Raw genomic sequence first — 26,201 nt, 5'->3', positions numbered from 1 at the left:
GCTAGTAGCTCCAAAAGATCAAAGAATATAGAAAATGCCCTGCAGAAAATGTTTCTGAAAAGCATCTTCCACTTAAAATCGTATTAATTGTGACATCAACAAAGGATGACAGCACATGGGAACGGCAACATCCTAGAAAAACAGGCCAGGTGCGTTGGCGCACGCCTATGATCCCAGTATTTTGGGAGGCTGAGGTGGGCAGATCATGAGGTTAGGAGAATGAGACTACCCTGGCCAACATGGTGAAACCCCATCTCTACTAAAACGCAAAAAATTAGCCAGGCGTGGTGGCGCTCGCTTGTAGTCCCAGGTACTCGAGAGGATCAGGCAGGAGAATCGCTTGAACCTGGGAGGCAGAGGTTGCAGGGAGCTATTGCGCCACTGCACTCCAGCCTGGTGACAGAGCAAGACTCTCAAAACAACAACAAAACAAACAAACAAATAAAAAAACAAAAAAACAGGGAGGCCGAGACGGGCGGATCACGAGGTCAGGAGATCGAGACCATCCTGGCTAACATGGTGAAACCCCGTCTCTACTAAAAAAATACAAAAAACTAGCCGGGCGAGGTGGCGGGCGCCTGTAATCCCAGCTACTCGGGAGGCTGAGGCAGGAGAATGGCGGAAACCCAGGAGGCGGAGCTTGCAGTGAGCTTAGATCCGGCCACTGCACTCCAGCCTGGGCCACAGAGCGAGACTCCGCCTCAAAAAAAAAAAAAAAAAAAACAAAAAAAAAAAAAACAAAACAAAAAAACAAGTGTCAGTGAGTTCTAGAGTTGCTTCAAATGGCTTCAATATATTTTGTAAAATTCTGAATTGCATCCTAGTCTCCACATACAGTGTGAAGTTACAATATTTTCCAATCAATGTTGAATGACATACTTTATGATTCTCGATTATGATTACCTTTTTTCTTATTTTTTGAGAAAGATGGCTGGGCATGGTGGTTCATGCCTGTAGTGTCAGCATTTTGGGAGGCCAAGGGCTCCCAGGCAGATTGCTTGAGCCCAGGAGTTTGAGACCGGCCTGGGCAACACAGTGAAACCCCTGTCTCTACTAAAAATACAAAAAATTAGCTGGTGTGGTGGTGGCGTGAGCCTGTAGTCCCAGCTATGCAGGAGGTTGTGGTGGGAGCATCGCCTGAGCACCCAAAGTTAAGGCTGCAGTGAGCCCTGATTGTAGCACTGCACTCCAGCCTGGGCGACAGGAGTGAGACCCTGCCTCAAAAGAAAAAAAAAAAAAAGCAAGTTATTTCTTCCTGGCCAAGTGTGTTGAGGCACTTTTTGGAAGCTGTCCTATTTGGCAAAGTCCTAACATGAGGTCCAGAGCTCATTAGGCCAGGATTTGGAGCCAGAACTCGTGGCTTAGTATGATTATGGGTTCAATTTGGAAACACCAATAGCTCGACCTACCTGGCCGACTTCTTTCTACCCTGTTCTCAAACCGCCCTCTTATTTGCCACTGCTCGGGCTTCACACTGCTGATTAGAGCCATGCTCTCCACACCCTCTCTGTATTTGTTCACATGGCTGTTTCTGAGAGCCCACATGGCTCAGATAGATCCTGCCCTGGGCGATGAGGGGAACATACCCCGGCCAGGTGGCCATGTCTCTCTTCTGACCCTCCCTTCCCTTGTACATGTGGCTGCCTTCCTGGGCATCCTTTGCTGGATTTCTTGCCTCTGCTCCTTCTTTTGGGGAGTTTGCTTGGGCTCTGTTCTCCACCCTCCGCCTTCTAGAGATGGGCCAGGACCACCTCAGCCTGTATCTTTTGTCCATGTGATCACCTGGACCTCCTGTCCGCACCTGTTTGTGTCCAGCTATGAGTCTGACACCGCCACCTGAGACACAGGTTTAGGAAGGAAGATGAATTCAGTTATGATCCTCCCCTCAGCTATCAGGGCCGCCTGCCCTCCCCTATAATCCTGGATCCTCCTTTGCCCGGCTCATTAGCCGGTATCCTGCAGGAGTCCGCCTAGCGTTATTTTCTCCAAGACCTTCCTGACCTTCTTGCCCCTCTCCCCCCATATTAGGTGCAAGGATGTGCTGGTACCTGCAACCCACGAACGCAAATCCCTTCTCTGGTTTGCCCTCCGTCTCCTCACCCTGAGGTGCTCAAGAAACGCATGAAGGGCCCCGGTACGCTCGAAGCGCACAAACCTCCGAAGTAGCAGCCTCTAAACGGGGAGGCCAGGGAGTGACCAGAGGACATTTTCTTGTACACGCAGGGGTTGCCCCGGAACTTCCGTCAAACAGACTCCAGGGCCAGCCTCCGGGCTTTGTTAAGCTTCCCCTGCGGCCCTGGAAAGGCTCAGCCTGGGTTCTCTCTGGGCGGCGGCTCCCAGCAGGCCTAGCGCGGCGGGGCGCGGCCGGCGGCACGAGGACCAACCAGCCCGGGCAGCACGCGCCGGGCCGGAGCCCGCCCACAACGGCGCGCGGCGCGTTCTGATTGGAAGGCCTCGAGCGGGGGCGGGCCTTCCAGAACGCGTTTCCGCCGTCGCCTGTTCCCGCCGCGGAGACCCGGCAGTTGAGGGATGCCGACGCCTGGGCCTTGAGGATGCTGCGCAAGCTCACCGTCGAGCAGATCAACGACTGGTTCACCATCGGCAAGACCGTGACCAATGTGGAGCTGCTGGGCGCGCCGCCCGCCTTCCCGGCCGGGGTGGCCAGGGAGGAGGCTCAGCGCCAGGACGTGGCCCCCGGCGCCGGTCCCGCGGCCCAGGCTGCGGCCCTGGCCCAAGCTCCGGCCCAGCAGGCCGCTGCATTCGAAAGGTAGGACGCGGGCGGGGCGGAGGCGGCTCGAGGGCGGCCGGGCGAGACCTGGCGACGAGGGCTCAGGCCACCCAGATCCTTCTCGCGAGCCCGTGCCCTCTCGTGGGGCTCCAGGGACCCCTGACCATCCGGGGCGAGGGGTCACTACACAACCCGACGCGCGGCCCAGAGCGGTGCCTGCAAGGAAGCTGAGCTAGAGTTTTTGTTGTTGTTTTCCTTCAGTTCTTAATGTTTAAATAAACAGACCAGTTTTTGAGGCACTCTTAGGTGTCCGGAAGAAGGCAGCGGAGGGCAGAGGTCCCATAGGCCCCTTCCCTCCCACAGTTTCCCCTGTGAGCGTCTGTGTCAAGTGTGGGTTTTCGTGACAGCCGGTGAACCCGCATCGCTGCGTCTTCGTCACCCGGAGGCCATCGTTACAGGAGGGTTCACCCCGGTACTGGACGTTCTGTGGGTTTGGACAAACGCCTAAAGTCACGCATTACAGAGGAGTTCACTGCCTTACAGATCTTCTCGGCCCCACCTGCTCATGCCTCCTTTTCCCTACACCACGTGGAAACCACTGATTTTTTACTGTCTCCATAATTTTGCTTTTCCATACTGTCATCTAGTTGGAATCACACAATATATGTGGCCTTTTTGATGGGTTTATGTCACTTAGTAGTAGTATGCATTTGGGGTTCCTCCGTGCCTTTCCATGATTTGATAGCTGCTTTCCTTTTAGCACTGATTAATATTCCACTGTCTGGATGTACCACAGTGTATCCATTCACCTACTGAAGGAGAGCTTGGTTGCTTCCAAGTTCACCCCCCGCCACCGCGAGATGGAGTCTCACTTTGTCGCCCAGGCTGGAGTGAACTGGTGGAGTGGCATGATCTCGGCTCACTGCAATTTCCCCCTCCCAGGTTCAAGCGATTCTCCTGCCTCAGCCTCCTGAGTAGCTGAGACTACAGGCATGCGCCACCACGCCTGGCTAATTTTTGTATTTTTAATAAAGACAGGGTTTCACCGTGTTGGCCAGGCTAGTCTCGAACTCCTGACCTCAGGTGATCTGCCCACCTCAGCCTCCCAAAGTGTTGGGATTACAGGTGTGAGCCACTGCACCCGGCCTGCTTCCAAGTTTTGGCACTTTTTTGTTTTTTTCTTTTTGGGAGATGCAGTCTCGCTCTGTTGCCCAGGCTTCAGTGCAGTGGCACGATCTCGGCTCACGGCAAGCTCGGCCTCCTGGGTTCTCCCCATTTTATTGCCTAAGCCTCCCGAGTAGCTGGGACTACAGGCACCCTTGGCAAGGTTTTTGTGTGGACATAAGTTTTCAACTCACTGGGTAAATACCAAGTAGTGCAAATGCTGGATCTTTGTTCAGTTTCATGAACTCCCTCCTCGTCTCACTATTCTTTTTTTTTTTGAGACGGAGTCTCGCTCTGTCGCCCGGGCTGGAGTGCAGTGGCCGGATCTCAGCTCACTGGAAGCTCCGCCTCCCGGGTTCACGCCATTCTCCTGCCTCAGCCTCCCGAGTAGCTGGGACTACAGGCGCCCGCCACCTCGCCCGGCTAATTTTTTTGTATTTTTAGTAGAGCCGGGGTTTCACCGTGTTAGCCAGGATGGTCTCGATCTCCTGACCTCGTGATCCGCCCGTCTCGGCCTCCCAAAGTGCTGGGATTACAGGCTTGAGCCACCGCGCCCGGCCTTCTTTTTCTTTCTTTCTTTTTTTTTTTTTTTTTGGAGTGCATTGGCGGGATCTCCGCTCGCTGCAAGCTCCGCCTCCCGGGTTTATGCCATTCTCCTGCCTCAGCCTCCTGAGTGGCTGGGACTACTATAGGCGCCTGCCACCACACCCGGCTAATTTTTTTGTATTTTTAGTAGAGACGGGGTTTCACCGTTTTAGCGAGGATGGTCTTGATCTCCTGATCTTGTGATCCACCCGCCTTGGCCTCCCAAAGTGCTGGGATTACAGGCATGAGCCGCCGCTCCCGGCCTATTTTGTATTTTTAGTAGAGACAGCGTTTCACTGTGTTGACCAGGCTGATCTTGAACTCCTGAACTTGTGATCCACCCATGTCGGCCTCCCAAAGTGCTGGGATTCCAGGTGTGAGCCACTGTGCCTGGCTTCTTCTTTTTTAAAGTTACTCTTGTTTGTTAGTTTTGTCTGATTTGATGGATAGGCCCAGATTCTGGGTCAAGCTTTTGTGGGTTGCTTCAAGCCTTTGTAGAGTTCTTTCAAGTACACCCTTGGGATCTTTGGTAAATTTGGTTCTTGAAGACGTAGAGGGGACCAAGAGACCCCTTGTGCAATTTTGGAGTGGCTGTTTGTGTGTTTGACACTATTTCCTTGAGCTACTCTGGTAAATGATCCCGTAGGCCGCCTCCTCTACTTAATGGTCCATTATTTACTCCTTAGTCTTAATAGTCTTAACAGCATTGCTATTAAATAACTCATTGTGATATTGGAAGTAAATTATTACTGACCTTGTCAGAAACTATAGATGTATTAAGCACTAAGGACAAGTTTTTACAATTTCTAGTCTTCATGGGCTGAGACTTTTATAAAATCAATAAAAATGAATTTTTAGAGCAATGAAATGAAAAAAGACAACATACTAATCCCATTTAAAAAATTATTAGATTCAGTCTTGGTGTGGTGGCTCATGTCTGTAATCCCAGCACTTTGGGAGTCCAAGGCAGGCAGATCATTCGAGGTTAGGAGTTCCAAGACCAGCCTGGCCAACATGGTGAAACCCTGTCTCTACCAAAAGAATACAGAAATTTCCTGGGCATGGTGGTTTGTGCCTGCAGTGCCAGCTACTCAGGAGGCTGAGGTGGAAAAATCGCTTGAGTCCCTGAGGCAGAGGTTGCAGTGAGCTGAGATCACGCCACTGCACTCCAGCCTGGGTAACAGAATGAGACCCTGTCTCAAAAAAAAAAAAAAATTCAACATATGTAAAATTGCTTTGTGAAATTGCTGTAAACACTTTAACTTCTGTGTTTAACCAGTGACAGGCAATGTTTGTCTATGTGTAGTGCTAGCTTTGATAAAATTCTTCCGGAAGTAGCTTCCTGGGCTCTAGGTGCATATGTATTCAATGCCAGAGTTTCCAGCATGTAACAGGCACTCAGCTAAATATAGCTGTATTATTGAATCCGCACAACAACCCTTTGAGGTTGATGGCTTTATCATCAACTGATTATTTCATGATTTTGTAGATGAAGCAATAGGTTTTGGTAGTAAAGTGACTTGCCCAACTTCCTGTAGCAAATGGTGGTGATGGGCAGAATGACTCCCCCAAAGATGTTCACTGGAACCTGTAACTATGTTATGTTACCTGGTGAAAGAGATTTCACAGCTGTAATTAAGGTTACAGATCATAGGATAGGAAGATTAGCTAGATTGTCTGAGTGGGCCCAGTCTGATCACATGAGCTCTTAAAAGCAGAGAACTTTCTCAGGATGGAGTCAGATAAATTTGAAACGAGAGATATGAAATGTCATTGCTCGGAGGGGCCACATGGAAAGCATGAGAATGGAATATGGGTAGCTAGGAGCAAAGACTGGATCCCACTTGACAGCAGCTAAGGAAATGGGTACTTCAGTCCTACAGTTGCAAGGGACTGAGTTTGCAAGGGACTGATCCTACAATTGCAAGGGCCTGGTTTTGGCCAACAGCCTGAATGCACTGCCAGTAGGGAAGGCAACTCTGCCAACACCTTGATTTAGCTTTAGGAAACCCTAAGCAGGGGATCCAGTTGAGTTCACCTGGACTTGTAATAAATTTGCATTGTTTGAAACTGCTATGTTTGTGTGATTTGTTGAGGCAGCACTGCATTAGGGTACAAATCTGGTGGCAGCGCTGGCTTCAGATTGGGGTGAGCTGACCTGTGAACCCAGCACAGTGCCTGGCACATAGTGGATACTTGGATACTTGTTGAATGATATTTTTCCCAGTGAAGGAGAGTGTTGAGTGAGGCACCGACATTAGTGAGAGAACATTTGACACAGGGGAGGGACGGCTTTTATAAGCATAGGGTGTTGCACAGTTAAAATGTATTTGTTAGAGATTGTCACTCAATGGTAAAATTAGTGTACACCAAGTCACTGCAGTCCGGTCTGGGAGAGTGTTGTTAAATCAGCTTAATGATTACATCACCTTAAATCAGCAGAAGAACATGGGCATTTTTTTTTTTTAAAATAGCTTAATGAGTAGTGACCACTAGCTTTAAAAAAGGAATAGAAAATGCCAGACTACATCATAGGTAGCTCAACAAGAATTGCTGGAGATGGTGTGGGCGCCTGTGGGTCCCAGCATCAATCTTACTCCCTAATGAAAGTGTTGCTGGAGTGCCTGTGGGGAACGGTTTATAAATTTTGTTTCCAGTGATTTGTATGGATTTCCCCATGTCTCCTTTTCCACATGGTACTGTATTTTCCTCTTTGATGGTGATTATTCTTTCTGTTATCCTTACATTCTCGTGTCTTCACCTTGGCATATGAAAAAGAAAACCTCATTGGCTGTGATATACCATTTTGAGCATTCTCCGGTGTGTACCACCAGCTTTCCTGGAATTGCAGCCCATGGAATTGCAGCCCATGCCTGGGAGCCGCGCACCACTCCCAGCTTCCTTCTGCCTTGTGCTTCTTTGTGCTTTCTGCCATGGACTCTCTGTCTTCACAGCTCACATTAACTCCTGGCTCATGAAGGTCTTACTTAATTCTCACTTTTGTGTCTTTGACTGTTCAACACCTTATTAAAATGTTCTTTGTCTTTGGGAAACCTTAACCATAGGAAGCTTTCAAATTTCCACTATCTGGTGATTACTTTCATCTAGTTCCTTTATTTATTTATTTATTTGAGACAGAGTCTCACTCTGTCACCCGGGCTGAAGTGCAGTGGCACAATCTCGGCTCACTCAAGCTCCACCTCCCGGGTTCATGCCATTCTCCTGCCTCAGCCTCCTGAGTAGCTGTGACTACAGGCGCAGCCCACCACCACACCCGGCTAAGTTTTTATATTTTTAGTAGAGATGGGGTTTCACCATGTTAGCCAGGATGGTCTCGATCTCCTGACCTCGTGATCCGTCCGTCTCGGCCTCCCAAAGTGCTGGGATTACAGGCGTGAGCCACCGCGCCTGGCCTATTTTACTATTATTATTGTTAAAAGTATTATTAAAAAAAATAGAGACAGGGTTTTGCCATGTTGTCCAGGCTTGTCTCAAATTCCTGAGCTCAAGTAGTCTGTCTGCCTCGGCCTCCCAAAGTGCTGGGATTACAGGCGTGAGCCACCACATCTGGCCCAGATCCCTAAGTCTTGGTTTTGGCACTTGTTGTCTCTTACTGAAGTTGAATGCCTGCTATGTTGGGCATTGTGTCAGGTGACACAGGAAATGAATCATCTAGGCCCTTCTGACAGAGGGGGAAGTTAAGATTGGAGCAGTTGAAGTTTACTTTGTCTTAGTCCACATACCTATTATATTGTAGAATGGGTGTGTGGACTCCAAGGCATATTGTTTTTTTTTCTTTTTGTCTTGTTGCCTTTTGATATTTAGGCGTCACATAGATGTTAGTGTATGACTCTGTAACTCTCCAAGAATTCCTATTTTCTGTTCACCCACAAAATCCACTTGTTTGTTTGTTTGTTTTTTTTCTCACCCAGGCTGGAGTGCAGTGCTGCTGTGCATAGCTTACTGCAGCCTTGGACTCCTGGGCTCGAGCGATTTTCCTGCCTCAGCCTCCCAAGTAGCTGGGACTACAGGCACATGCCGCATGCCTGGCTAATTTATTTTTTATTTTTTGTAAAGATGGTGTCTCACTGTGTTGCCTGTGCTGGTGTCAAACTCCTGGGCTCAAGCAATCCTCTCTTCTGGGCCTCCCAAAATGCTGGGATTATAGGAATCAGCCACTACTCTGGCCAAAGTCCACATTTTTAAAAGACCTTTTGGTCGTTTAACAGATTTTGTTTATTAAATAATTTTCTCATTGATTAAAAAAGTGCTGGCGCATATCTTCTGTATGTACTGTGTGCCGCTGGAGTAGAGTGATTGGAAGGGAGAAAATAGGTGTGGTCAGCGAGCTAACAGGAGATCAAGAGGTATGTCCTGGGTGGGCGCGGTGGCTCACGCCTGTAATCCCAGCACTTTGGGAGGCCGAGGCGGGTGGATCACGAGGTCAGGAGATTGAGACCATCCTGGCTAACATAGTGAAACCCCGTCTCTACTGAAAATACAAAAGATTAGCCAGGCGTGGTGGCGGGCGCCTGCAATCTAAGCTACTTGGGAGGCTGAGGCAGGAGAATGGTGTGAACTTGGGAGGGGAAGCTTGCAGTGAGCCGAGATTGCGCCACTGCACTCCAGCCTGGGCGACAGAGTGAGACTGTGTCCCCCCCCCCAAAAAAAAGGAAAAAAGAGTTATGTCCTACATCATAGTGAGGACCTTGCTGCTTCATCTGAGGGAGCCAGGGAGCCACTGGAGGCGGCTTTGGGGTTCTGAGCAGAGTTGTGAGGTGATGTGACTTCTGACTTTAATAGGATCACAGCTGGGGTGAGTGGATTGAAGCGGGGCAAGGGCAGGAACAGGGTGGTCAGAGAAGAATCTTTTGATGTCCTCTGTAATGGTTAACCGTGTGTCAGCTTGACTGGGCGACAGTGCCCAGATATTTGGTCAAACACTACTGTGGATGTTTTTTGAAGGTGTTTTTTAGATGAGACGAACGTTGCAAATCTGTGGACTTTGGGTAAAGCAGATCATGCTCCATGAGGTAGGAGGGCCTCGTCCAGTCAGTTAAGACCTGAATGCAGCGAAGACGGACCTTCTCTGAGCAAGAAGAAACTGTGCCAGCCGACTGACTTTGGACTTGCACTGCAACCCTTCCCTGGGTCTCCAGCCTGCTGGCCTATCCTGCACATTCTGGACTTGCACCTCTACAGCTGGGGGAGCTAATTCCTTAAACTACATTTGTTTCTCCACATCTTGTTGGTTCTGTTTCTTTGGAGAACTATGACTGACACATCATTCAAGCAAGATATAGGATGGTGGCTTAGACCAGGCAGGTAGCTGAGGGGTGGAGGATGGGGGGTGTGGTAAGCAATGGTGGCATTTGGGACATGTTCTTAAGCTAGAGGCAAGGACTCTGTAGCTGGAGCAAGTGGAGGATGTGAGTGGGGAAGCAATCACAGGTGACACCAAGGTTTCTGGCCTAGCAAGTGACAGGTATTGCCTTCAGTTTGTGGGGGAGTACCAGGATTGATTTTGAACATGTTCACTTTAAAATGCCTGTTAGACAGCAATACATGTAGGCAGTCTGGAGTTGAGGAAGGACGTCTGGCAGAACTAGACATCGGGAAGTTTAACTTCGAGACTGATGAGATCCCTTAACTAGGATGTATCCTAGTGTGTGGGTATAGAGAGAAGGGCCCACCTGGGGTGCTTGAGTGTTATAGGTGGATGAGATGCAGTGAGAAAAGGAGACTGAGAACAAGTGGTCAGAGGAACACCAAGTGAGTGAGGCCCACTTTAATCAACAACAGCTTGCTTAGTGCCCTGCACATGCATATCTTAACACTTTCATGGGAATGCTTTTGGATGTTATTTTTCCCACATAAGAACTTATTAAGGGTACAAATTATCAGGGAATCTCCACCCCTTGGTGCAGTACCTGACATAGGAGGAACTCAGATATTTGTTTGAATGAATGGCCTAGGAGGTCACAATAATAATAGTTGTTTTTTTTTTTTTTTTTTTTTTTTGAGACTGAGTCTCGCTCTGTCCCCTAGGCTGGAGTGCAGTGGCGTAGTCTTGGCTCACTGGAAGCTCCGCCTCCAGGGTTCGTGCCATTCTCCTGCCTCAGCCTCCCGAGTAGCTAGGACTACAGGCACCCGCCACCACGCCTGGCTAATTTTTGTATTTTTAGTAGAGGTGGGGTTTCACTGTATTAGCCAGGATGGTCTCGATCTCCTGACCTCGTGATCTGCCTGCCTCAGCCTCCCAAAGTGCTGGGATTACAGGCGTGAGCCACCGCACCCGGCCAATAATAGTAATTTTTTTTTACAAGAGGGAAGGCAGGGCATTTGGTGAATAGATAAGCGTGGCAGAGCGCTGTTACATATTTACCATGTGAAAATGGAAGCAAGGTAATGACTAGGGATAATTATTATTTTCAGACGGGGTCTCCCTCTGTTGCCCCAGATGGAGTGCAGTGGCACAATCACGTTTCACTGCAGCCTTGACCTCCTGGGCTCAAGTGATCCTCCCTTGATTTTCCCGCCTCAGTCTCCTGAGTAGCTGGGACCACAGGTGCTTGCTACCATGCCTGACCAATTAAAAAAAATGTTTTTGGAGACACGGGATTTCACTATGTTACCCAGGCTGGTCTCAAATTCCTGGGCTCAAGTGATCTTTGCACCTTGGCCTCCCAAAGTGCTAGGATTACAGGCATGAGCCACCATGCTCAACCTAGAAGACCCCAGTTATTGAATGCTTACAGTATGTCCTTATTCTAGACATGCTGAGAGTTGCTTCTTCATGCATTCCTGTCTTGATTGAATCATAAATCTCTGTCTTACTCTTCGGGCCATACTGGATTTTCCTAAGGAGTGTATCCGAGTGTGTATATAGGTGTATAATCAAACAATAAAAATCACAATATCCTGGTAAGTGTACTATAAAATATTTCCAGAATAAGCGTGCTTCTCACACTTTACATTGTTACCACTCTTGACCAAACCACTGCCATCATCTCTCGCCTGGATTATTGCAGAAACCGTCTATGTTTGGTCTCCTGACTTTTCAACCTTACCCTCCAGTAATCTAGCACCTACAAGAATGACTGGCATGATGTAGATGCTAAGTTAATATTTGTTGAATGATGGCCTGGCATAGTGGCTCATGCCTGTAATCCCAGTGCTTTGGGAAGCTGAGGTGGGAGGATCACTTGAGGCCAGGAGTTCGAGATTAACCTGGATAATATAGGGAGACCCTGTCTCTACCAAATATTAAAAAATTAGCCGGATGTTATGGTGCCTGCCTGTAGTCCCAGCTACTTGGCAGGCTGACTCAGAAGCATCACTTGAAGCCAAGAGTTCAAGGCTGCAGTGAGCTATGATTGCACCACTGCACTCCTGGGCAACAGAGCAAGAGCCTGTCTCTTTAAAAAATTGTTGAATGAACAAATTCTTGAGTAAACCTTCACACCTGAGGTTCTTTGAGCACATGTGTGACCTCCTGTGGCATCGATTGCTGTTAGGATAAAATTTTGTCTGACTCTGCATCTAGGCTTGGCGAACATTCCTCCATCGGGCATCTCCTCGTCTGCTGCTCTTGCTGCACTCCGGTCACGTTGGCATTTTTTCTGTGTCTTGAAGATAGCAAGCTCATTCCCACCTTGCAGCTTCCACATTGACTCTTTCTTCTGTATTCAGTGCTCCCCCTCGCTCCCTTCCCATGACAGGCTCCTTTCTTCATTTGGCACCCTGTTCAGATATCTCCTTAGAGAAGTTTCCTGTGACCTCCATAGCTAAAGCAGCCCTTTCCTCCCTTCTTTTCTTTAGTCTTTTACACACTCTCTCTAGTCTTTGAAACAACCTTTTACCTTCTCCAAGCACTGAACTCCTGCCTTCATCCAGTCCTGTTTGTGATAACCAAAATCCAGCTCTGCCAGTTACCTTTGGATTGTGATTGTGGTTTTGGCCCCTCCCCCACCCCAAGGGAGGACCAGAAGGATTCTGAGATTTCTGGCTTGTAGAATAGAGTAGATAGGTGGTACTGTCATTTACTGAGCTAGAAAATACCAATTGATGAAATGTTTGAAGAATTATGCTTTTAGAGGGTGTGTATGTATTGGTACTAGCTGGTTCTTGAGTTCTGTTTGTCCCTTTAGAACACAAAAATTTCTCTATGACTTTGGTTTTGAACATGTTGATTTTCTTTTTTTTAATTTTCTTTTTTGAATGGAGTATACTGAAGGATGAACATGTTGATTTTAAGTTGCATGTGAGTATCCAAGAGGAGGTGTCACATAGGCAATTGGTTCTGTGCATTTGGAGCTCAGAGATCAGTTGGGGGAGGCACACAGCAGCCTGGATGTGAATCTCAGCTCTGCCAGTTATTGCTATACTGGGCAAGCCACTGGACATATTTGAGGCAGTGTGCTCATCTGTCATATGGGAATAATATCACCTACTTTATAAGGTTGCCATGAAATGCGAATGCACTCATAGTGCTTAGTATGTGCCTGCTGTGTAAAATAATTACTTTAATATTATTAAATGGATTGGGCTGGCTAGTAATGCTACCTGGAGAGCCTATTATATGTTGGGGATTATGCAGAATGCTTTTATGTGGGTTCATTTATTGTTTCTGTTCCCTAGCTAAAGATTGTAGCTCCTGAAAGAATGCTGCCTTCTCTTCATAAAACACACCTGAAGTGTTCCCAGTGGTCCGCTTCCTACCTGTGCCCTCTTTATATTTTCTTTTTCTTTTTTGAGACGGAGTCTCGCTCTGTCGCCCAGGGCAGTGGCGCTATCTTGGCTCACTGCAAGCTCCGCCTCCCGGGTTCACGCCATTCTCCTGCCTCAGCCTCCCGAGCAGCTGCGACTACAGGTGCCCGTCACCACGCCCAGCTAATTTTTTGTATTTTTAGTAGAGATGGGGTTTCACCATGTTAGTCAGGATGGTCTCGGATCTCCTGACCTCGTGATCCACCCGCCTCCACCTCTTAAAGTGCTGGGATTACAGGCTTGAGCCACCGCGCCCGGTCCCCCCATTATATTTTCCATCCTGATTCCTTTGCCAGCTTTAGGTATTATAAATAGGCTAGTGTATAAAAACATAGATCTGTCACTATTCAGGAAGTTATTTGTATTAAAATTTCTATTCGATTTATAGGTTTTCCAGAAGTAACTACCGTTTTAAATTACTTATACCAATACTCGCACAGGACATGAGTGTTAGGTTTGCCAACAACAAAGTGAGAGATGGAAACTCAAAACTTAATGTATTTTTCCTTTCTTTTTTCAAGCTTGGGTGGAAAATTAATTAAATTGCATGTGGGTGACTTAGAGTGGCTAGGACTCATTTTCATCCTGAACTAGCTGAGTGATGTCACTGTCCATAGCTGCTTCAGTCCCCAGAAGCTTTTTGCCGGGAGTTATTTCTCCCTGTCTGAATACAGAGGATGACCCTCTCTAGCAAGTGGTATGGTGTTGTCCAGTGGCTGCTTGAGGAGCCTTGGAGAGTGAAGGAAATGATTTGCATCTCTTCATGGCATATATTTCCTGGTATGTGTGGTGGGATGATCAATTCTAGTACTGTGCTTCATATACAAACTTCATGTTCTGCATGTGTCTTTAAATGAAAATTTTGTTCTCACCATGATTTAAGCAATGATATTTTCTTAAAACTCATGTTCGCTGTTTACTGTATTCACTGCACAATAAGTAGCTGTGTACTTTCCGGGGCATTTATCTCTCCCACACATAGTTTCCACTCTAGGAAATCTTACAGTGACTAAAGAAGCCAAAGGTAGTATGTAGGAAAACTGAAAATTTCAGAGGAGGAATGAGAGATGTCTTTATTTTAAATCTACTTGGGACTGTGTTTCTGTTTATGTTGTCTTGTTAAACCCTAATCAGGTGGGTTGCATTACATGGTTGGGATTTAAGATCAAATTGAGGTCAGTTGAAAATGGTACAGAAGTTGGCTAAGAATGCAGGGAGAATAAAGTTAGAAGATATATATATATGTATATATATTTAGTAGTGTATATTTAGTTCTAGTCTTTTCGAAAAAAAGTGTTTTTTTTTTTTTTTGAGACAAGATACTTTCTCTGTTGCCTAGGTTGGGGTGCAGTGGTGTGATCATAGCTCACTGCAGCCTTAAACTCCTGGGCTCCGGTAAGCTTCCTGTCTCAACCTCCTGAGTAGCCAGGACTACAGGTGTGTGCCACCACACCCAGGTTGTTCCAATTTTGACACATACAATTTTTTATTTTTAGATGAAAGTAAACCAGTTAATCTTCGAATATAAAGTTATAATTAGGTTCCTTGGACTTACCTTTAAGAATGAATTCTAGGCTGGGCGCGGTGGCTCAAGCCTGTAATCCCAGCACTTTGGGAGGCCGAGACGGGCGGATCACGAGGTCAGGAGATCGAGACCATCCTGGCTAACATGGTGAAACCCCGTCTCTACTAAAAATACAAAAAACTAGCCGGGTGAGGTGGCGGGCGCCTGTAGTCCCAGCTACTTGGGAGGCTGAGGCAGGAGAATGGCGTGAACCCGGGAGGCGGAGCTTGCAGTGAGCCGAGATTGCGCCACCGCACTCCAGTCTGGGCGACAGAGCGAGACTCCGCCTCAAAAAAAAAAAAAAAAAAAAAAAAGAATGAATTCTAGCACTTTATAAAAAAAATCTGACTAATATATAGTTTCCTACTTTTAATAAAGTTATGAAAAGCCAGATTTTATACATTAAATATTTTGCTGTTTCACCTGAGTATCACCAACAGTGAATGTTTTTCTTTGAGAGTAGCAGCTACTCATGTTGCTAAATCAGCCCATTTATCTTTACTGATATAATATAGAGCTGAGTTTTATTACACGTTCCCTTAATGTTGAGCTTAAAAGTACTGTGATTAAAACCAAAGTTGAGTGTTGGGTTAAAGCCCTGCTTCATTTTTAAACTACACGTTATTTTTTCCCTCACCGCCCTTCTCCCCATCCCCTGCTGAGAATGATCACATAATGGGATGTTGACTTCTCATTTCTGTTATATTGTAAAGATAGGATTCACATTAATCATTTATTTAATTCTACATTTACTTTGTGGTAGAATAAAAGTCAAGGTTAATATCTAAGTTTTGTACAGAATTTGTCAAACTTCATACTAAAGTTGATTTAGTTCCTGTGAGGTGGGTTTGAGGTATAAGAAAATACTTCAAACATTTTTTCAAAATACTTAGGAAACATTTTAGTTAAAAGCATACTATTGAATGAAAACATAGCATGTTTAGAGTGGTTAAAAAAAGAAAACTATTGAAAACATAGGATACATCCACAGGATACTGACCTTGTAACATAGAAAAACTTTAAGTCACATCACATTTTCTTATTCTTAATATTAAGAGTTCTAAGGTGGTCATAAAAACTCCTCTAGTTGTAAGTAACTTAACTAGATGGGTGATAATATGGTAGGTTCCATATTCTGTGTGAGAACACTGGGAACCTGTCCTTTGTGTTTCTATCTACGTAACTGGAAATGGTGGGTATTTCATCTTTGCCTGCCCTCTTGGAGCTGTCACCTGGGATCACAGAAGGAGCAGGGCAGTCTGTGCTCCCTGAGTCCTCCAGGTCCTCTTGCTCACTCCCTCTGTCAGAGCTGCTTAGGAAGTCTTTCAGAACTTGCTTGAAGATGTAGACTATTTCCCATGGCAGCACATCATTTTCTGCCAAAAATTCTCGAAATCTGGAGGGAATGTGGTAGTGAATATTCTGTTTAGAACATTTTTTGTTATATCTCCTCATCTCCAAAATACAGCTAGAATAATGTGCTTGTATACAAGTTACCCACCTTTTGAGTATTAATGCATGTTGTTTTAAAATTATGCTTCTAGTAAAGAAATTTTAGATGTAATTTAAAACCATTTCTCACCAGATATCTACACAGTTAAAGAATTTACATGATAGAATACAATTTCTAGTCAAAATGTATGAAGAACTTAGACTTAGCAGTAGCGAGTATCATAAGAGAACATAGTATTTTTACCTGCTGAGAATAGTTCCGGTTTGGCAGGGTTGAACTTGTGAGCAAAGAACTTCAAGTTGTCTTTGTTCAGTCACTGGGATAGTTGTGTGGGGATTCTGGTAGTTTCTGAGCCAGTTGTAATCCACACCTGTTTTTTTCACTTTTTGTTCATTTTCGATTTCTTGTATTAATCTCTCTCGCTCCTTTAGGTGCCATTTTAATTCCCGAAGCAGAGTCTTTGTCACTACATCGGAGCCAGCATAGTGTCTGGGTTTGTAGGAATCGTTTCTGGGCCATTTCATCCAGCCAAAAAGTGGCATTTTTAGCCTATGGAAATATTTTCCTGTGTTTATTTGCTCAAAACGTTATGGTTCTTCTGAGCAAATATTTGTTTCTTTACGATAGATTTGCCCGAAAAGTGCATGATTTTTTTTCACAGGTTAGCTATGCAGGTCAAAATAAGATTAGAACATGGATTAACGTCTTAGTTTTTAACTAGGTCAGTGGCAGAAACCAAGCTTTGAAAATGCTTTTATGTAGCTTAGCAGAAATTAGATATACAAAGTCAGAGATAATGTATAGGCTGAATGATACCTGAAAATAACACTAACACTTGCTGTGAAAAGTTTTTAGGAGACTTAAAATGTTAATGTCGAGGCAAGTGCTGCCTGTAAATACTTTTGGTTGATGTTTTGTATAGAAAAGGTTTAAAGCTTACCTGTTAAGTTGATGGGCTGATGTGATGTTGCCAAAGAGTTGCCTGAAATTGGTGACGGAGCTGTGCTTCACTCGGACATATCTTGCTCTCCTGGATGTGTCCTCTGTTGATGGAATGCACTGCCTTATTTACCCACCAAAATTGTATTTGAAATAAATAACTTTCTATGTTAGGAATGAGGCTGTGATGTCTTCATTTGGAGAGAATGCTTATTCACCTTGTAAGTAAGCTAGAAGAAATGACAAAAATAACTTACTATTTAATCTTCACAAGTTATATAATGGTCTGCCTTTTGAATGTAGCTCAATCTACTTGAAAAAAATGCCAGCAGCTATGGATGCTGGTCCTAAATGCATTCCGACATGTCTTTGGTAATGAAATGAAGAATGGTCGTCTAAAGCACCACAGATGCGCTCCGAGCTGCAGTGAAGACTGTCGCATGATGTGATGCTTTGCTGTGCACAGCTGTAGGTCACAGTTTAGTGCTATATTTTTATGCCTGTAGAGCTCTAAAAATAACCATGTTGCTTTTATTCTTCAGCTTAACTTTCAGGCCATTTTGAAGCTGGGTCATTGTCCCCTCTAGTGAAAACAGGAAAAATAGATCAGACTTGACTATTTGCAAAACATGCATTCTGAGAAAGCTCATTGTAATTGAGCGAAATAGGTAAAGAATGCTGATGTGAATCATAATTGTGAAATATTTAGCAAAGGTTACATTCTGTATTCATTTTGTTTTTTTCGCAAAATAGTTAAATTTGTATATTTAAGCAAGTTGAAATGCTAGGGAAAGTAATAAACGCTTAGCTAGATAACTTTAAAATATACTTTGTAATCTCTGAAAACATGGTAATAAGGCAGTAATTGATTGTCAGGGAAAAATAGAGGCATAAGAATATACAAAGTTCAAAACAAAATCTTGTAATTCATCATAGAAAAATCATTTTAGTGTTTTTTTTTGGAGCTGAGGATGAAAAACTTATTTACTGTTTAGGTGCATATTGGTTTGTAATGGTCATTATTGTGCCATTTCTTTTTCTTTCTTTTTTTTTTTGAGACGGAGTCTCGCTCTGTCGCCCGGGCTGGAGTGCAGTGGCCGGATCTCAGCTCACTGGAAGCTCCGCCTCCCGGGTTCACGCCATTCTCCTGCCTCAGCCTCCCGAGTAGCTGGGACTACAGGCGCCCGCCACCTCGCCCGGCTAATTTTTTTGTATTTTTTAGTAGAGCCGGGGTTTCACCGTGTTAGCCAGGATGGTCTCGATCTCCTGACCTCGTGATCCGCCCGTCTCGGCCTCCCAAAGTGCTGGGATTACAGGCTTGAGCCACCGCGCCCGGCCTTCTTTTTCTTTCTTTCTTTTTTTTTTTTTTGGAGTGCATTGGCGGGATCTCCGCTCACTGCAAGCTCCGCCTCCCGGGTTTATGCCATTCTCCTGCCTCAGCCTCCTGAGTGGCTGGGACTACTATAGGCGACCGCCACCACGCCCGGCTAGTTTTTTTTGTATTTTTTTGTTAGAGACAGGGTTTCACCGTGTTAGCCAGGATGGTCTCGATCTCCTGACTCCGTGATCCACCCATCTCGGCCTCCCAAAGTGCTGGGATTACAGGCTTGAGCCACCGCGCCTGGCCGTTCTTTTTTTTTTTTGAGACAGAGTCACGTTGTGTCACCAGGGCTGTAGTGCAGTGGCATGATCACGGCTCACTGTAGCCTCAACCTCCTGGGCTCAAGTGATCCTCCCACCTCAGCCCCCTGAGTAGCCAGGACCACAGGTGCATGCCACAGCATGCCTGGCTAGTTTAAAAAAAAATACACATGCACACATGTACATACATATATGTTTTATATATGTACACATGCACACATGTTTTATATATGTACATACATGTAGACATTTTATACATGTACATATATGTATGCATTTTATGTGTACATATATGTATATATGCATGTAATATATGTATATATGCACATAGGTATATATACATACATGTATTATATATGCATGTATAACTATACACACATATACATATACACACACATACTTTTTTTTTTTTTTTTTTGTTTGTAGAAATAAGGTCTCCTGGTGTTTCCCAGGCTGGTCTCTAAACTGGGCTCAAGTAATCCTCCTGCCTCAGCCTCCCAAAGTGCTGGGATTACAGGCGTGAGCCACTGCACCAGCCCGTGCTAATTTTCTATGCAAGTATTTGTCTTTTGCTAAAGGGTAGATAGAATATAAAAGGTCTTTTACTCTCCAGTTCTCTGTTAAACGACTGCATAGTGGTTTTCCCTTTTATAATATTTGTTTCTTCTGTTGCTTTTCCTTTCAAATGAGCCATGAAGAATAGATATTGTTTACATCAGACTTGCACGTCATGCATGATCAAGAGCGATGTGTGTGGTCATCCTACAGCTCCTATTGCTTGTATGTTACAAAAAGCCAGATGTCAGGATTCATGATTGTCAACTAGATGGTTTTTCACATTACATTGCATATACTGTTAGGAGAAGGAAAGGAGTAAAGTTTATCACGATAGAAGTGTCCTACCAAATTTTATACTAAAATTACAGTGAATCTTGCCGCATACCCCTTTGAATAACCTCCTTGTTACTGCATACACTTTTTTTCCTCTGAAATGGTAGCAAAAATATCAGAACATATTGGATATGGAACTTAAGCCAAATTTCTGTTCAAGGCCCTCTGCAGTCTTACATTATCCCTCCTTCAAGGCCCTCTGCAGTCTTATATTATCCCTCCTTACCTGGATTGCTTTCTTTCTGGACCCTAGAGCATACCTTTTGTTTCAGCCAGGCCACATTGCCCCCTGACACTTGCCATGCTTACTTCTGATCCTTCAGCTTTAGTTCAACTGTTTTTTCTCTTCTGAAAAGCTTCTTCTTTGTCTTTTTCATGTATCCACATAGTAATTCTCTTTTTCATGGATCAGCTCAAATACCAACTCATTTTTTCCTTCAACCTGAGGGTCAACGTGAACATCTTCCTTGGCCCTACTTTTCCTTTGAACTCTGGTTTTATTTATCTTCACTGTTAAACTTATAGAAAGACTGGTTTGGTCTGTGTTCCTCTTTTCTCTTCCCCCGACCCTTTTTTTTTTGGAGGGAGTCTTGCTCTGTCGCCCAGGCTGGAGTGCAGTGGCGTGATTTCAGCTCACTGCAACCTCTGCCTCCTGGGTTCAAGTGATTCTTGTGCTTCAGCCTCCCTCGTAGCTGGGATTACGGGTGTGCGCCACCACACCCAGCTAATTTTTATATTTTTAGTAGAGATGGGGTTTCACCATGTTGGCCAGGCTGGTCTTGAACTCCCGCCTTGGCCTCCCAAAGTGCTGGGATTACAGGCATGAGCCACAGCACCTGGCTGCTTTTCCCTTTTTCCTAATCCTTTCCAATTAGATCCTGCTCTGTTCTCTACTGTAATTGCTGGCTTTCAGTCACTTAACAGATATCTATTGACGGTCTGCCAGGGCCTGGATAGTTAGGGGCTGAGGTGTAGCAGTGAACAAAACAGACCTAGTTCCTACTCCCAAGGAGCCAGCCTCCAAATGTGAAGACAAATATAAGTAAACAAATCATCCAGTAAGGTAATTATAGATGATCATAATCTATTAATATACTTGAAGCACTTCTCCCACTTAGAACTGGAGGTCAGAGAAGGCCTTTTTGGGTAGTGGGTGTCCTTTTAACAGAGATTTAAAGATCAATGAGCTAGCCACTGGAAGAGCTTCTTGAAGGCCGTCTTCCTTCTCCACTTACTTGTTTGACACTTGTCTTGCCACTGAAACCATTACCAAAGACCTTTTCAGAACATTTCTTACCACCTTAACTCACACTGAGTATACCTTCCTTTGAACTTAATTGTGTGAACCAATTTTTTTTTTTTTTTTTTTTTTTTTTTAGACGGAGTCTTGCTCTGTCGCCCGGGCTGGAGTGCAGTGGCCGGATCTCAGCTCACTGCAAGCTCCGCCTCCCGGGTTTACGCCATTCTCCTGCCTCAGCCTCCCGAGTAGCTGGGACTACAGGCGCCGCCACCTCGCCCGGCTAGTTTTTTGTATTTTTTAGTAGAGACGGGGTTTCACCGTGTTAGCCAGGATGGTCTCGATCTCCTGACCTCATGATCCGCCCGTCTCGGCCTCCCAAAGTGCTGGGATTACAGGCTTGAGCCACCGCGCCCAGCCGTGAACCAATTTTTCTAGTACTTAGTGTGTGCTACTTGCCTTACAAATTTTATTTTGTCCTGCCTCCTGAGATTATCAGATTGAAGTAGAGACCCAAATAATTATCTGATTATAGTATTTCTTCTACTACTATGTAGATAAAGAACATAAATATTTGTAAGTAAAGGTAAGGAAGTGTCTTGGATTGTATTTATCTTACATTTTAATGAGTTGAATGAATTGTTTCTGATGAATTGCAAACTTAGTAGGATATTTTGTGTGGATGACATAAAGCTTAAGCTATCAGGTCATTTGCTTTTTGGTCATTGTCATAGTTTTCTAGTTTACACCTTGTTAGCTAAGTATTAAATTTCATAAGACTTAAAATGAAATAGGACCATGTCATGCATAATACATATGTGTCTATGTAAAATTTTAAGATCTGTAAGGAAGTACATAAAAAGAGAAAAGTTTAGAGAGACAAAGTTTTGGAACGTTGAAAAGCAAGTTAAGGAGCCAGGCATAACTTTTTATATATTACAATCAGGGCTGCTTTATATAATATTCAACAGTACTTGATTGCAATCAAAGAAAGATTTTTCATTGTGGGAAGATTCATGTCTTTCTGTTTTTTTTTTTTTCTTCTTGTGAGACAAGGTCTTGCTCTGTCACCTAGGCTAGAGTATAGTGGCATGGTCACAGCTCACTGCAGCCTCAGCCTCCTGGGCTCAAGATATCCTCCCGCCTCAGCCTCTTAAGTAGCTGGGACTACAGACACGTGCCACCATGCCTGACTAATTTTCAAATGTTTGGTAGAGAGTGGGTCTCACTCACCATGTTGCCCAGGCTGGTCCTGAACTCCTGGGCACAGGCAATCTCCCACTCAGCCTCCTAGTGTGCTGGGATTATAGGCATGAGCCTCTGTGCCCAGCCTGTTTTTTTATTCATTTTGCTACTGAATTAAAAGTTCTGGGTTATTGGATCATTTTTCTTAAGGTAAAGTACATTTCTATGGAGTTGTTCATATTAAAAACACTCAACAAAGTAGGAATAGAAGGAAACTACTAGCATAATAAAAGCCATATATGAAAAGCCCACAACTAACATCATACTTGGTGAAAGATTGAAAGCTTTTCCTGTAAGATCAGGAACAAGGTGAGGTTGTCTCCTTTCACCACTTTTACTTAACTTAGTACTAGAATTTCTAGCCGGAGCAATCAAGGAAGGTTAAGAAATAAAATGTATCCAAATTGGAATGGAAGAAGTAACATTATCTCTGTTTGTAGATGATATAATTTTATATGTTGAAAATCCTAAAGATTCCACAAAAAACTGTCACAACTAATAATTGAATTCAGCAAAGTAGCAGTCCACAAAGTTAACACACAAAATTCAGTTTCATTTCTATTTTTATTTTTTTTTGAGACAGAGTCTCACTCTGTGGCCAGGCTAGAGTACAGTGGCATGATCTCGGCTCACTGCAACCTCAGCCTCCTGGGCTCAAGGGATTCTCCTGCCTCAGCCTCCCAAGTAACTGGGACTACAGGCGTGCCACCACGCCCAGCTAATTTTTGTATTTTTAGTAGAGATGGGGTTTCACCATGTTGGCCAGGATGTTCTTGAGCTCTTGACCTCGGGATCCACCCGCCTCAATCTCCCAAAGTGCTGGGATTACAGGCATGAGCCACCACGCCCGGTTCAGTTTCATTTTTGTACCCTAACAATGAACAACCTAAAAAGGAAATTACAAAACTATTCTATTGGCGATAGCATAAAAAATAATAAAATACTCAGGGATTAACCAAAGAAGTGAAAGTCTTAGACAATGAGAAGTGCAAAACATTGCTGAAAGAAATTAAAAACATAAACAAATGGAAATACATCCTCTATTCATGGATTGGAAGACAATATTGTTAAAATGTCAGTACTATACAATGTGATCTACAGATTCAATGCAATCTCTGCCAAAATCCTAATGACTTTTTTTCGTAAATAGAAAAATCCATCCTGAAATTCATATGGAATATCAAGGAACCCTGAATAGTCAAAACAATCTTGAAAAAGAAGTACAAAGCTGGAAGACTCACACTTCCTGATTTTAAATCTTACTACAAAGCTACAGTCATCAAAACAGTATGGTATTGGCATAAAGACACATAGACCAAAGGAGTAGAGAGCCCAGAAATAAACCCTCATATACATGGTCCATGATTTTCAGTAAGGGTGTCAACACCAATTAATGGGAAAAGGACAATCTTTTCAACAAATGATGCTGAGAGTAGTGGAAATCCACAGGCAAAATGAAGTTGGATTATTACTTTACACCATATACAAAAATTAAGTTAAAATGGATTAAAGCTCAAAAGTAAGACCTAAAACTGCAAAACCCTTACGGGAAAACTGAGGGCACAAACTTCACATTGTATGTGGCAATAATTTCTTGACTATGACCCCAAAGGCACAGGCAACAAAAGAAGAAATAGACAAATTGGACTTGATGAAAGATTTGTATATCAAAAAACTCAACAGTAAAAAGGAGCTCACAAGATGGAGAAATATTTGCAAATCATGTATCTGAAAAGGGATTAATACATAGAATGTATAGAGATTTCCCAAAATGCAACAAGAAAAAAACAGATTTTTATTTTTTTAAGAGACAGGGTCTCACTCTGTTCCCTAGGCTGGACTGCAGTGGTGCAATCATAGCTCACTTCAGTCTCGACCTCCTAGGCTTAAGGGATCCTTCTGCCTCAGCTTTCCAAGTAGCTGGGACTATAGATGTGCATCTGTGTGCCTGCTATTTTTTTTATTTTTATTTTTTGTAGAGACAGGGTCTTACCATGTTGCTCAGGCTGGTCTTGAACTCCTGGTTTTGAGTCATCCTCCCACTTTCACCTCCCAAAGTGCTAGGAATATAGGCATGAGTCATTGCACCTGGCAAAAAAGTTGTTTCAAAATGGGCAAAACAGGAGTTGGTGAGGATGTGGAGAAATTGGAACCCTTGTGTACTGTTGGTGAGAATGTAAAATGGTGGGGCTGCTGTGGAAAACAGTATGGTGGATCCTCAAAAAATTAAAAATAGAATTACTATATGATTCAGCAATTTCACTTTTGGGTATATATCCAGAAAAGTTTAAAGGAAGACCTTGAATAGATGTTTGTACACCTGTGTTCATAACATCATTATTCACAATAGCTAAAATGTGGAAGCAACCTGAGTGTCCATTGATGGATGAATAAATACAGTGTGGTATATCCATACAAAGGAGCATTACTCAGCCTTAAAAAGGAAGAAAATTCTGACATAACGCTCTGACATAGATGAACCTTGAGGACATTATGCTAAATAAGCCAGTCACAAAAGGATGGATGCTTTAGCCAGGCACTATGGAGTGTGCCTGTAGTTCCAGCTACTTGGGAGGCTAAGGTGGGAGGATTGCATGAACCTAGAAGTTTAAGGCTGCAGTGTGCTATAATTGCACCACTGCACTCCAACTTGGGCAACAGAGCAAGACCCTGTGACAGAGTGAGACTCCATCTCAAAAAAAAAAAAAAAAATCAAAAATCAAAAGGACAAATACTCTGTGATTCCACTTATATGACATTCCCTAAAGGAGTCAATATCATAGGGCCAGAAAGTAGAATGGTATTTGTTGGTGGCTAGGAATAGAGGGAAATGGGGAGTTATTGTTTAATGGATACAGAGATTGTTTTACAAGATGGAGTTCTGGAGATGGATGGTGGTGAAGGTTGCATAACATGAATGTATTTAATACCGCTGAACTGTACTCTTAAAAATAGTTAAGATGGAGGATACTTTTGCTGAAAGACTTGTGAATAGCATGATTCATTTCTAGCAGAAGCTAAGTTTAGGGCAGCAGCTTCCATTGAGAAGTCTTTCTGTGTCGTGAATAGCATTTTAATGACCTCTTGGCTCACATAAGCAAACAACATAGGGATGTATCTGCTATCAAAATCCATGAAGCAGGGGTCTAGATGAGATTATATGATGTCTTGCAATGTGTAATTCATTTTGCTAGTAGAATAATTCTTTGTAGAAGTTGGCAGATTGAAGTGTTTTTTCAGGGGAGTAAATTCTCCAAACAAAAACAATCCAAAATATAGTCAGTCCAGGTCCTGATTTTAGTTATTCTTTGACCCCTGATTATAAACAATTTCATGTATGTTTTCACTGTCTTCTGGTTATGACACCCAGGGAGTCGTGCAATATGAATAACACAATGGTCAACCTCATATATTTGTGATTGCAGCAATAACTTTGAAGGTTATGACTCGTGAAGGCACACAAGCTCTAAACAACGCTGGCTTTGCCAATTTATTTTATTTTATTTTATTTTTGAGATGGAGCCTCACTCTGTCATCCATGCTGGAGTGCAATGGCATGATCTCGGCTCACCGCAACCTCTGCCTCCTGAGTTCAGGTGATACTCCTGCCTCAGCCTCCCGAGTAGCTGAGATTACAGGCGCCCACCACTACACCTGGCTAATTTTTGTATTTTTAGTAGAGACAGGGTTTCCCCATGTTGGTCAGGTTGGTCTCGAACTCCTGACCTCAGGTGATCCACCCGCCTCGTCCTCCCAAAGTGCTGGGATTACAGGCATGAGACACCATGTCCGGCCGGCTTTGCCAATTTAAACAAATCGTGGTTTGCTTCCTTCTTTCCTCCCTTCCTCCCTCCCTTCCTCCCTCCCTCCCTCCCTCCTTCCTTCCTTCCTGCGTCTTTCTGTCTGTCTTTCTATCTTTCTTTCTGTCTTTCCGATGGAGTTTTGCTCTTGTTGCCCAGGCTGGAGTGCCGTGGTGCGATCTCGG

General features: G+C 44.3%; 2 protein-coding genes across 2 annotated transcripts in view; one reads left to right on the top strand and one right to left on the bottom strand.

The window, feature by feature from the left end:
• Positions 1-2,459: 2,459 nt before the first annotated feature.
• Positions 2,460-26,201, top strand: part of TDRD9 (tudor domain containing 9) — a 141,882-nt gene continuing 118,140 nt past the window's right edge. Inside the window, 1 exon segment of the mRNA XM_033191111.1 lies at positions 2,460-2,767. Coding sequence (XP_033047002.1) covers positions 2,553-2,767 — 215 coding nt within the window. The 5' untranslated portion in view covers positions 2,460-2,552.
• On the bottom strand, positions 15,530-17,637 carry RD3L (retinal degeneration 3 like). Its single transcript, XM_033191113.1, has 3 exons — positions 17,204-17,637; positions 16,507-16,812; positions 15,530-16,206 (listed from the first exon to the last, which is right to left on the bottom strand). The coding sequence occupies exons 2-3, from the start codon at positions 16,803-16,805 to the stop codon at positions 15,909-15,911; spliced, it is 597 nt and encodes a 198-aa protein (XP_033047004.1). The 5' UTR covers positions 16,806-16,812; positions 17,204-17,637; the 3' UTR covers positions 15,530-15,908.

Source organism: Trachypithecus francoisi, unplaced genomic scaffold, assembly GCF_009764315.1.
Source record: "Trachypithecus francoisi isolate TF-2019V2 unplaced genomic scaffold, Tfra_2.0 Lachesis_group3, whole genome shotgun sequence".
NCBI lineage: Eukaryota > Metazoa > Chordata > Mammalia > Primates > Cercopithecidae > Trachypithecus > Trachypithecus francoisi.
Note: the sequence above shows the minus strand (reverse complement) of the source record. Positions and strands in the feature narration are given on the sequence as shown.

Excerpts from the sequence above, each read along its gene's own strand:
- RD3L (XM_033191113.1), bottom strand. The coding sequence starts at position 16,805 with ATGCCACTTTTTGGCTGGATGAAATGGCCCAGAAACGATTCCTACAAA. Across the intron at positions 16,207-16,506 it reads ACCGGAACTATTCTCAGCAG|ATTTCGAGAATTTTTGGCAG; the intron begins GTAAAAATACTA and ends CATTCCCTCCAG.